Source organism: Orycteropus afer, unplaced genomic scaffold (genome assembly GCF_000298275.1).
Source record: "Orycteropus afer afer isolate SDZICR_OR568_19922 unplaced genomic scaffold, OryAfe1.0 scaffold00166, whole genome shotgun sequence".
NCBI lineage: Eukaryota > Metazoa > Chordata > Mammalia > Tubulidentata > Orycteropodidae > Orycteropus > Orycteropus afer.
Genome location: NW_006921753.1, coordinates 1,444,058 through 1,456,621, shown reverse-complemented (window position 1 = coordinate 1,456,621; position 12,564 = coordinate 1,444,058). Strand labels below are relative to the sequence as shown.

Genomic DNA, 12,564 nt, shown 5'->3' with positions numbered 1-12,564 from the left:
GTAGTGATACTGCCTCGGAAACCCAAGGAGGGGTCGCTATGAGTCGGGGCCAACTCGACGGCACATAACAACAACAACAACAAGACCTTTATGTCCTCATGGACAATTTAGCTTCTTTTGTAGAATTTCTGAGGATCAGTATTGTTCACAAAGATGGACAACACTTAGTGAGGATCTCCTTTTCATAATCCTATATTTTTACTGACTCCAAAACTATTCTTGCTTTTTAGAATTTTTAGATCCATGTTTGTTCCCATTCCAAAGAAAGTAATCTATCAGAATATAGAAATTATTGAATCTTATCATCAATATCATGTACTAGTAAAATTTTCCTAAAGAGAATTTAAAAATGATTGCAGCAGTACATCAATGGCAAATTGCCAGAAATTCAAGCTATATTTAGAAGAGGTTATGGAATGAGGGATATCATTGTTAATGTCAGATGGATCTTGGCTGAAAGCAAAGAATACCAGAAAGATGTTTACCTGTGTTTTATTGACTATGCAAAGGCTTTTGCCCATGTGGATCATAATGAATTATGGATAACATTGCAAAGAATGAGAATTCCAGAATACTTCATTGTGCTTATGAGGAAACTGTATATAGACCAAGGGGCAGTTGTTTGAATAGAACAAGGGAGATACTGCATGGTTTAAAATCAGGAAAGGTGTGCATCATATTTCTCCATACTTATTCAATCTGTATGCTAAGCATTTAAGCTGAGAAGCTGTACTATATGAAGAAGAATACAGTATCAGTATTAGAGGAAGACTCATTAACAACCTATGATATGCAGATGACACAAGCTTGCTTGCAGAAAGTGAAGAGGACTTCAAGCACTTACTGGTGAAGATCAAAGACTACAGCTTTCAGTATACATTATATCTCAACATAAAGTAAACAAAAATCCTCCACAGCTGGACCAATAAGCACTATGATGACAAATGGAGAAAAGATTGAAGTTGTCAAGTATTTCATTTTACTTAGATCCACAGTCAATGCCCATGGAAGTAACAGTCAAGAAATTGAATAACATATTGCATCTTGCAAATCATCTGCAAAACATATCTTTAAAGTGTTAAAGAGCAAAGACGTCACTTTGAAGATTAAGGTGTGCCTGACCCAAGCCATGGTATCTTCAGTAGCCTCATATGCATGTGAGAGATGGATAATGAATAAGGAAGACTGCAGAAGAACTGATACATTTGGGTTCTGGTGCTGGTGAAGAAAACTGAATATGCCATAGAAATGTTAGAAGAATCAATGAATCTATCTTGGAGAAAGTACAACCAGAATGCTCCTTAGAAGCAAGAATGGCCAAACTTCATCTCTCGTACTTTGGTCATGTTGTTAGAAGGGACCAATCCCTTGAGAAAGATATCATGGTTGGTAATGTAGAGAGTCAGAAGGAAAAGACCCTCAAAGAGATGGATTGACACAGTGGCTGCAATGATGGGCTCAAACATGGCAATGATTGTGAGGATGGAGCAGAATCAGGCCGTGATTCTTTCTGTTGACATAGGTTCACTATGAGTCAGAATCATCTCAGTGTTGCCTAAAAACAGTAATAACATGTTTTTACAGTTGGGAGGGAACCTTAAAAATCATCTGTTTTAGTCTGAGTTCTCTAGAGAAGCAAAACCAGTGAATTTTACATATGGGTGGATGAGTGGGTGGGTAGATAGAGAAATAGATAGATTGATAGATAAATAGATGGATAGTTGGATAGATGCAGATTTATTTCAAGGAAATGGCTCACACAGTTGTAGAGGCTGGCAAGTTCAAAGTCCATGGGTTAGATGTTAGGCTGGAGGCTGTTCCTGATTCATAGCTGCAGGGGCTGATAAACACTCAACATCAACAGGTCAGATGATAAGCAGCTGGCTACACAGCCTGTCAAATCCAAGATTGGCAAGTAAGATGGTAGGTCACTGGCTCAAGCTCAGTGAACTGAAGGGCATGTGATGATGAGCCAGATGGGGCTTCTAGATCAAGCAAAAAGCCAGAGAACTTTACCAGAATGCCCATGTATATTGCATGCAGGCTACACCCTCAAGGAAGCTCCCTTTCAACTGATTTGCTGCTCATAGCAGATTTCATCATGGAAGTGATTACCTTATATAAAGTTTCTTCATGGGGGATGATTACATCATTACTTCACTGCCAGACTACATCATAACTGCCAAACCAGAGAATCATGGCTCATCCAAGTTTATATACAGCCTTAATCACTATATTATCCAAACCAATTTTCTCATTGTATAGATTGATAACTTGGGAATCAAGGTCACCCAGTGCAAAAAGAGCAAGGAGGCCACATGTTTTGACCTCCTCTAACCCCACAAGAGGAAGACAGAATCACCATCAGCAGCCCAAGGCCTATCCCTATGAGGCCAGACATGCTGCCTCCCTCCAGCCCTTTCACCAACTGTTCCTCCCACAGCATCCACCACCTCTTTCCTGGGTCCGATAATTTGCTGCAGTGGCCACACAGAACTCACAGATTATGGGGTTTATTAGGGAAGCACCAGGCTACAATTCAAGTTCAGGAAAAATGCTCAGTCTCTCTCCCAGCCGACAGCCGACAGTCTCTCTCCTAACAGTCTCTCCCCCAACAGTGCATGTCCCTTGGGGTCTTATTCAGCAATGTGTGTCTCTTGCATCTCTTTCCCAGCAGCGTGTGTCTCTTTCAGCAGCACATCTTTCTCAACCAACAGTCAGAGAGAGAGACTTCTTCTGCCTCTAGGAGGCCTCCTTTTGGGCCTGGCAGAGTAGCTAAACCAACCAATCATAACATCAGAATTCTAACCACCTGAGAGAGAGCAGGAACCTCCTAGAACATTGCTTTGTCTTGCGCCCAACAGAAATACCCCAGGTGGATAACTTTTACAATCAGGAGCTCCTCAGTTGCTCACAGCAAATTCCATCACAGAGTTTATAAAGACTTATGGCTAGAAAAGCCACACTAAGTAATTAACTACAACACACCCAGCTAGGTAGAGGAAAAGTAGGCATAGAACCCAGTTCTCCTCTCTCTCCTTCAGTTATCTTTCCATTATTATTTCATTGCTTAATTTTTCCCAAATATTCATATTTATTTCATTATAGAACATATTTTTTCTTAATGTGCTATAGGTTTTGAATCTTGATTTCAAATCATTGTTTTTCCCCAAACATTATTATGTGAGTTTAGATTGTTATATTTATAAATATATATAAGTGTTTAGCTGCTATTGTTGTTTTTACTTTTTCTATTTTAGATGCAGCAGTTCTTGGGAAGACCCCTTGTGAAAGAATCTTACTTTAGACCTATACTCACTGTTCCTCAAATGCCTGCAGTTTGCCCTGGAGTCACCTCTGCACCTGGTCAACCTAGAGTTCCCCTGGTACAGAGCCTTTCTTGACAAAATAGACATTAATTAGTTCTTTATTAGTATATTGAGCTTTTTGAATGAATGATCTTCTCTTTGTTCATTTATTTAATATAAAGATAATGATGTTGATGGTAATGGTGATAGTGATTGTGATGATGATGATAGTTTGAATGGTAATTAAATGAATACTTCTTTGTTACACATTGTTATAAATTCTTTGCATATATTATTTAATTATTTCATAAGCTGATATTAGCTTACTTTCTGGATACAAAAATTAAGTACATTTTATGCTAGGAATCCTTACAATTATAATTTTACTTCGATGTCAGTAAAAAATCCAGGGTAGATTGATATTTTTAATAGATAATTTATTTTAGCATGATGTTGTGTAGATTGAAAAGAATTACAATACAGGTAGATGGCTTTAACAAACAAATTTATTTTCTCACAGTTTAAAAGGCTAGAAGTCTGCATTCAGAGTTCTAGCTCTAGAGGAAGGCTTTCTGCCTTTGTCATATCTGGAGGAAGATCATTCTTTTTTTATCTTCTGCTTCCTGGTTCCTTGGAGATCCCCATATGTCTTGGCATCTATGTTACTCCATATCTACTCTGCTCGCTTGTTTGCTGTTGTTGTTAGGGATACTGAGTCAGTTCTGACTCATAGCCACCCTGTGTACAGCGGAATGAAACATTGCCTGGTCCTGTGCCATCTTCACAATTGCTATTGATATAGCTGACTGCATTGTGGCAGCCACTGTGTCAATCTATCTTGTTGAGGTTCTTCTAGAATACACGTTATCTGCTTCCAAATTACAGTGGTGGAACAGGCACAAGGTAAAACATTTCTATTACAAATGGAAAAAATTGGAGGGAAAGAAGGGATAATGGATACCAAGCAAATCCCAAACTCAGCACATAAGCTCTCAAGCCTTGAAAATAATCCTCTCTTTGCTGAGATCATCTGGGCAGTGGCCCTGCCCTCCAGACTCTGGGTGTTGGCCATACCCTTTGGATTCTGGATAGAGCCCTGTTGGCACTGGGCTTCAGCTCTACCTTTCAGGTCCATTGGGATGGCAGTTCTGCTCCCTTGGCTTTAGGAGTTGACCCCCTCTCCCGGCACACCTTAATAGCAGCTCACACTCTGAAACTGAGTTGGCAAAGAGCCAACTCTTTGAAAGCTAGGTGGCTGTGGCCTCATCCCGTTGAGATCAAAGAGCTTGAAAATCAAGAAGGCCCTGCTTCTCCTGTTCCTTCAAGCATTTCTGCTGATCTCCAGACAGCTCTAGGGATGATCCTTTTCTTTTCCTGGAGGACAACAAATGTAGCTCCTTTGGCCTGTTTCCTGCCTAGTAGAATTCTAAGAGGAAGACAACATTTTTTCCTTTCATTCTTTCCCTGTAACCTCCAGTCTAGGTTAATGGATTTTCTTCTGCAGTAGTTGGTTAGATCCATCAGTCAAGCCTAATCTGTTTTAAAAAGTTTGTGCAGCCATGTACTTGATGAAAATTCTAGGGTATGCGCCTTCAGTTTGTACAACAGAATTTTCCAAATCTTGAACTTTTGTTTTTATTTTGCACAGTTAATTTTTAAGTCCATCTCTTTCCTCTCAACTTTTACTATAAGTGGAAAGGAGAAACCACACAACTCCTTTAAGATCTTGCTAAGAAAGCAAGAGGTCATTAAAAACACAAGAAAGGAAGAAAAGACCAAAATGGATGTCAGAAGAGACTCTGAAACTTGCCTTTGAGCGGAGAGTAACTAATGCAAATGAGAGAAATGACAAGATAAAAGAGCCGAACAGAAGATTTCAAAGAGCAGCTTGAGAAGACAGAACCAATTACTATAATGAAATGTGCAAAAACCTGGAGTTAGAAAACCAAAAGGAAAGAACATGCTAGGCATTTCTCAAGCTGAAAGAACTGAAGAAAAAATTTAAGCCTCAAGTTGCAATATTGAAAGATTCTATGAACAAAATATTGAATGATGCAGGAAACATCAAAAGAAGATGGAAGAAGTACAAAGAGTCACTGTACCAAACAGAATTGGTCAATGTTCTTCCCTTCCAGGAAGTGGCATATAATCAAGAACCAATGGTATTGAAGGAAGAAGTTGAAGCTGCACTGAAGGAAGGGCAAAGAACAAGGCTCCAGCAATTCATGGAATACCTACTGAGATGGATCAACAAACGGATGCCCCACTGGAGGCACCTAATCAGCTATGCCAAGAGATTTGGAAGACAACTACCTGGCCAACTATTGGAAGAGACCCATATTTGCACCCATTCCAAAGAAAGGTTATCCCACAGAATGTGGTAATTATCGAACAATATCTTTAATATCACATGCAAGTAAAATCTTACTGAAGATAATTCAAAAACAATTGCAGCAGTATATTGACAGAGAGCTTCCAGAAATGCAAGCTGGATTCAGAAGAGGACATGAAACACAGGATATCATTGCTGATGTCAGATGGATCTTAGCTAAAAGCAAAGAACACCAGAAAGATGTTTACTTATGTTTTATTGACTACACAAAAGCATTTGATTGTGTGAATCATAACAAATTGTGGATAACATTGAGAAGAATGGGAATTCCAGAACACTTAATTGTGCTCATGAGGAACCTGTACATAAATCAGGAGGCTTTTGTTCAAACAGAGCAAGGGGATACTGCATGGTTCAAAATCAAGAAGGGAGTGTGTCAAGGTTGTATCCTTTCACCATACTTATTCAACTTGTATGCTGAACAAATAATCAGAAGCTGGACTGTATGAAGAAGAATGTGACATCAGGATTAGGGGAAGACTCATTAACAACCTAGGATATGCAGATGCTACAACTTTGCTTGCTGAAAGTGAGGATGACTTGAAGCACTTACTGATGAAGATTGAAGACTACAGTCTGCAGTATGGATTACATCTCAATGTAAAGAAAACAAAATCCTCAGAACTGGTGCAATAAATAGCTTCATGATACATGGGAAATGATTGATATTGTAAAGACTAAATATTACTTGGTTCTACAATCAACACCAATGGAAGCAGCAGTCAAGACATCAGACGATGTATTGCATTGGAAAAATATGCTGCAAAAGACCTCTTTCAAGTGCTGAAGAACAAAGATGTCTCCTTGAAGACTAAGGTGTGCCTAACCCAAGCCATTGTATTTTCAGTCGCCTCTTATGTGTGTGAGAGCTGGACAATGAATAAAGAAGATGAAAGAAGAGTTGATGCTTTTCAGTTGTGGTGTTGGAGAAGAATTTTAAGAGTACCATGGTCTGCTAAAAAGACTAACAAATCTGTCCTGGAAGAAGTGCAGCCAGAATGTTCCTTGGAAGCGAGAATGGCCAGACTTCGTCTCCTCTACTTTGGTCGTGTTGTCAGAAAGAACCATTCCCTGGAGAAGGATAGATAGCATTCTTGGTAAAGTGGAGGGTCAATGAAAAAGGAGAAGGCCTTCAACAAGATGGATTGACATAGTGGCTGAAATGATGGTCTCAGGTATAGCAAAGATCATGAGTCTGGCACAGGACCAGGCAGTGTTTCGTTCTGCTGTGCATAGTGTTGGTATGGTTTGGAGATGACTCAACAGCACCCAACAACAACAAACAACAAGAAATATCCTCAGCCAGATATCCAAGTTCATCACTTACAGTTCTACCTACCACCAAATATTTGGGTATAATTCAGATAGGTTCTTTGCCCCTGCATAAAAAGCATCACCCTTCTTCCATTGTCCAGTAACATGTTCATCATTTTCTTTTAAAACTTCACTGGAAGCAAATTTAATGATCACATTTCTATCAATATTCTGTTGCTGGTGCCTTATGTATTCTCTAAGATGAATAGAGACTTTCTTTATTATAACTCTCCTCACTTCTTTCTGAGCCCTCACTAAGAATTGCCTTTGACGTCCATAATTCTACCAACACTCTCTTAAAGGCAATCTAGACTTTTGCTATTAAGTACGTTAAAACTCTTCCACCCTCTACTCATTACCCAATTCAAACCACTTCCACATTTTAAGTGTCTGTTAGAGCATCACCCACTCTTCCAGTATCAAATTCTGTCTTAGTTATCTGGTACCGCAATAACAGAAATATCAGAAGTATATGGCTTTAACAAACAGAAATTTTTGTTTTCTTACAGTTTAGGAGCCTAGAAGTCTGAATTCACAGCACCAGCTCTAGGGGATGACATTACTTTTTCTGTTGGCTCTGGAGGAAGAAGGTCTTTGTCTCTTCTGCTTCCTGTTCTTTGGTGACTTCCATGTGCCTTGGCATCTATCTTATCCTGTCTCTGAACTGCTTTCTTGTATCATTTCTTTTATATCTCAAAAGATGTTGACTCAAGGTATACTCTACCCTAATCCTGCTTCATTAACATAACAAAGACAACCCATTCCCAAATGAGATTATAACCACACGCATAGAGATTAGGATTTGCAGCACATATTTTTTGGGAACGTAATTCAATCAGAAATATTTTACCAGATAAAAAAGAAGCATCTCTAAAAAGGAAAGATGCATGTCAGTTTTGACTCTTCTTCATTCTTTATTCCACCCACTTCCAGTTACTATATAGGCTAAAAATGGCATATTGACATTTTACTATTTGAAGTTGGTAACAACTATCAGTAACAACTCTATTCTCCTTATAGATGACTGGCATAGCCTGGACTATGCCGGTACCTGTGGGAGAGTCTGTGTCTCCCAGTGCAAGTCTGGGAGACCCTCCTATGATGAACTGGGAGAGGATTGTGGACAGACTGAAAACTGCCTTCCCGCAACAGTCTAGGTACCTTGGTATTTAGTGGTGTTCACAGATCATATTCTACAGTTTCCATAGCTATAATTAATGAGACATTTCAAAGAAACTTAACACCCCCAAAATCACAGACATTTCTTTTTCATGACCTTGGTAAGGAAAATGATATTTTACCAAGAAGAGATAATCGTCCTCGCTAATATTAGTCTTAAGTCATGAGAGAATAATTTTCCTTAATTTAGGTTTGCTCATCTACTAAAAGTACAGTACTTATTTTTTTTTTACTATTTACTAAAAGTAAAATAGTTGTAAACCTATCCAAATTTAATGCCAAAAGCTGCAACAATTACTTTAATAACCTATTTCCAAAGTGAATTTTAAGTTGATTGGATGCTACAAAAGCGCAAACATCATCAGGTTTTCATTGTCTATTTCCTTAATTTTATTGAGGTACCTCATGATATCTGTGTTAGGGAACACAATTAAATGCAAGAAATTATGATTTCACTGGGTCTTTCACAGTTCTGACTTTAGCCAAAGGATATTTAATTCTCTTCCTATAAAAATAAAGATTCTTTATCTCTGCTCTTATATTCAAGGAAATAATTCTAGTTTTTCCCAATATTTTTATTGAATATCAATACTTTTATATATATGCTCTTTGCCTCAGGATTAGAGTATGGTTTTATAAATACCAGGATAGTGAGTAAATATTGAAACTAGAAGTGTACTATAGTTGTTTTAAATCTATATGTACAGAATTAAAATAGAAATAAATATAATAGAAATAAATAGAAATAGAAATCAAAGGTAGTTTTAGAAGGTTGGTACTTACATGACACTTCACTTGGGAGAATAAAACATTTCATCCTGACCTGTCCTACCAAAAATGTAGATGAACACTTGGGGTCAGTAGACCTTGGGAACTGCAAAGAAACATATTAATTAAACTAACCCTAGGCTCCTTTGTCAGATAATTAAATGTCTTTTAATATTTGTTTTTCTGTTCTTTTTAATCTTTTTTTTTTTCCTGCTTCTGAGCTTTACAAAAGTAAGAGTCTTAACCTTGATAGAAAAGAAACAAATAGCAACATAGTTCAAAAGGAATGTTTTAGTGCTGAGTAAGAGAACATTTGGGAGATATAAAGAACTCAGTATACTGATAAGCAGTTAACAAACTCAGTTTTCACACAGTGACCTTTCAAAAATAAGGTTTAAGTTTTCTTTTTGGAAAGTAAATACAAACTATATCACTCCTGGACACGTTAGTATTAATTTTGAACACATTAGTTTTAATTCTGGTTTAAGATAAATGCAGATGGATATGTGATTACTTTTTTAGATCTTGGATTTCAAATGTTACCTCTATATGCTACATACCAATCATGTGATATGATTTTATATCTTGTTTGGGGGCATAGCCCCAAGATAGTAGGAAAAGTCGCCACTACTTCTTCCTTGATATTTTCCAGAAAGGAGCTCACAGATTTCTTACGAAAACTGAAGGAGACTAATGGAAAGTTCTTATCTGCAATGACATTTGATGAAATTGTTTTCAAGATTTCCCAACTTATTGACTCTAGAAGTTCTCAGGTAAGGAAGCCTTATATCTCTGCCTTCAAGTCTAGGAGTTAGCAGTTTTAATTATTTCCATAACATGTTAGAAAATCAGTAACTGCTAATCATATTTAATTATCTATTAAGAGTAAGCAGTTCAACAACTTCAACTTGACAAATGATAAAGGAAGTCTTTTTGAAATACCTACCATGTAATCATTCTAAAATAAAACTGCTCTCTTAAAATTTAGGTTACTCTGAATGATCTGAAAAAAGAATTTTTTTTTTTACTAATTTTATGGACAGACTTTTGTTAATTAAAAGAACATAGGGAGTTATTTTTGTCATTACCTGCATATGCATATATAAGTAAGAATTGCCAATGTTTTGTTTCAAGGTTTCTCATGAATCTGATTGACCTTTTCCCTCTTGCTAATTCTTGCTGTGCCCCATTGTGGGCTATTCCTTCAGTTCTTACTGTTTTAGAACCATTCCAAAAAAATTAAAGAAAAAAAAATATAATATTCTTATTTTCAGAGTCCAGATAAAGCAGTATCGAATGGGAATGATGTTTCACCCAGCTGTTCCCCACAGCCTAATGCTGCCCAACCCCCAAAACCAGTCTGGAGGCCTCTTAACGCACAAGGTCCAGCCACATGGGAAGGAACCAATACTTTGGTGAGATACGAACTTTTGATTCTGAACACTTTTGACGTTTGGGAAGGAAATTGGCTGAGTTGAACTCTGTTTTTATTTTCCCCAGAATGATGAGGAGGAGGAAGAGGAGCCTTGTGTGATCTGTCATGAGAATCTCTCTCCAGAAAACCTCTCTGTTTTGCCCTGTGCTCACAAATTCCATACTCAGGTAACCCTTTAAACCTATACTCTTAATATTTTACCATTGACCAGCTAAGTGAGATTCCTACTGCCTTACTTATAGTCATGTGCATACATCATCATCCTTTGCTGTGTCTTGAGTTCTCATTGGGTTCTCGTGGACTTTTGGGTACCACACAAGAACCTGTTCCCTCATACCTAGTCATGGATTACACCATGCTTTCTCAGCTCTCTGGCACCTTGCAAGGGAATTGGCCAACTCTGAGATTAAAATAGCACAGAGTTGGCAGTTTCTTTTGATTAACTGGGATTAACTGACATGGCATTTTAGTGGCAGAACTAGTAACAGTGCCACTTCACCTTGATGTGTTATAAATATCACATAGTGTCCTTTGTCTAGAAAATTACGTCCACACAAAGTAATGGCCTATACCGTTATAAAGCCTGAGTCTTATCTTTCCAGGGTCCTGTACTTATCTTTCAGTATGCTCAGGCTTGAGTATTTGTTATTAGAAAAATGTGATGCTGGCATATCTTCTTTTGATTCTTGGCATTTATATAGATTAATTCCTGGCGTTGCTGCTATGTAAGTGCTATTGATATGCAATTTATGGTACAAGTCCTCTGTTGCAGAGATGTACTTTAACATAGGAGAAGGTAATCTTACACAAGAAAAGTTTCTCAGGGAAATGAACAATAGCTAATTCATTCAAACAATATCTAAAACGTTATTCAAAGATACATGATACCTGGTATAGAATTTTATTCTCTATCTGTTCTGGTATAGAGAGAGATATGTACAGAATGACCAGTCCCAAAAGATCTCCAGGAAAGATTTTTAACCACCAGACATTGCGATCTGTCATTTTTAAGTCCTAATATTTAAAAAATAAATTTTAAGCAAAACTTATTTTATTCTTTCTTTCTCATTGCCCATTGAATAGGAAACAAGTGTTTCATTCAGATTACTTTTTAGGGTTAGAGTTAGACTCATATGTACTGCCTATTCCTAATTGTCTCTCATCTGGCCTAGGCTTCTTTTATTAGACAGCTAAAAATGATTTGTTTTTGGAGGGCTAGTATTCAGGTAAATGGCTTAACAGTCATTTACTACCATCGTTAACCAAGAAAGAGCAATCTGAGAAGCACATCCATCACCAAGAAATTTTAACTTCAAAACACCTACTCTCGATGCCAGACATTTGTGACTTTTCATGTTTACTTACTACTTTCTCTGGATTATGAGATGAGAAAAATATAAATAAACTAGAGAAACAATATAAATATAGCAAGTTTCCTTGATTATCTTATAAGAAAGAACTGCTATTCATTTCCCAAATCTTTGAGGTTATTTTGAAAATCAGGGTTGGGGCTTCAGGGTGCCAATTAATAGGATATAATGGCTGAAAGAAGGTGATCTGCTATTACCAGCTATGCTGCTTAGAAATCCACAGAGAAGGAGGTATGACTGTAGCATTTGGCCTGGTGGTCTACCAGATAAGATTTTAAGATCCATCAGAGGATATGTTGATTGGTATGCCTGAGTAATAGTTGCCCCTGCTAGGCTAAATCTGTGAGGCTGACCTGGATCTTTTTGCTTCTTCAGTGCATTAGACCATGGTTGCTACAACAAGGGACATGCCCAACCTGCAGACTCCATGTTTTACTACCTAAAGAATTCCCTGGTCACCCTAGCCGGCACTTGCCCAAGATCTGACCCAAGGGAGTTATTATGCTAAGAAGAAGCAGTTTCAGACTCCAGAATTTGATGTTTTATTGAGTTGATAGTGTCAGTGGTGTGAGGCAACGTGCTCTTCAGAGCTGTGCAAAGGAAGCAAGCTAATCTCATCAAACCTGCAGCCAAAGAGGATATGACACATCTCCAGGCATGTGAAATGTACTGAGCAGGCTTAAATAAGATGGAATTTTAACAGTTATAATATATTTTCTCTTATCTTAGTGAGTATTTTCCTCCAGTGCAAATGTAACTGTGTTTGTATTTCTTAGAATTGTTTCTTTTCCTCCTTTT

At 37.6% G+C, this 12,564-nt stretch overlaps 1 protein-coding gene across 1 annotated transcript in view; it reads left to right on the top strand.

The window, feature by feature from the left end:
- The window catches only part of DZIP3 (DAZ interacting zinc finger protein 3), a 113,822-nt gene extending 101,570 nt beyond the window's left edge, over positions 1 to 12,252 (top strand). Inside the window, exons 26-31 of the mRNA XM_042781753.1 lie at positions 3,261 to 3,386; positions 8,035 to 8,171; positions 9,614 to 9,734; positions 10,236 to 10,376; positions 10,462 to 10,563; positions 12,142 to 12,252. Coding sequence (XP_042637687.1) covers positions 3,261 to 3,386; positions 8,035 to 8,171; positions 9,614 to 9,734; positions 10,236 to 10,376; positions 10,462 to 10,563; positions 12,142 to 12,252 — 738 coding nt within the window. The remainder of the gene's footprint in view (positions 1 to 3,260; positions 3,387 to 8,034; positions 8,172 to 9,613; positions 9,735 to 10,235; positions 10,377 to 10,461; positions 10,564 to 12,141) is intronic.
- The last annotated feature ends 312 nt before the right edge of the window (positions 12,253 to 12,564 follow it).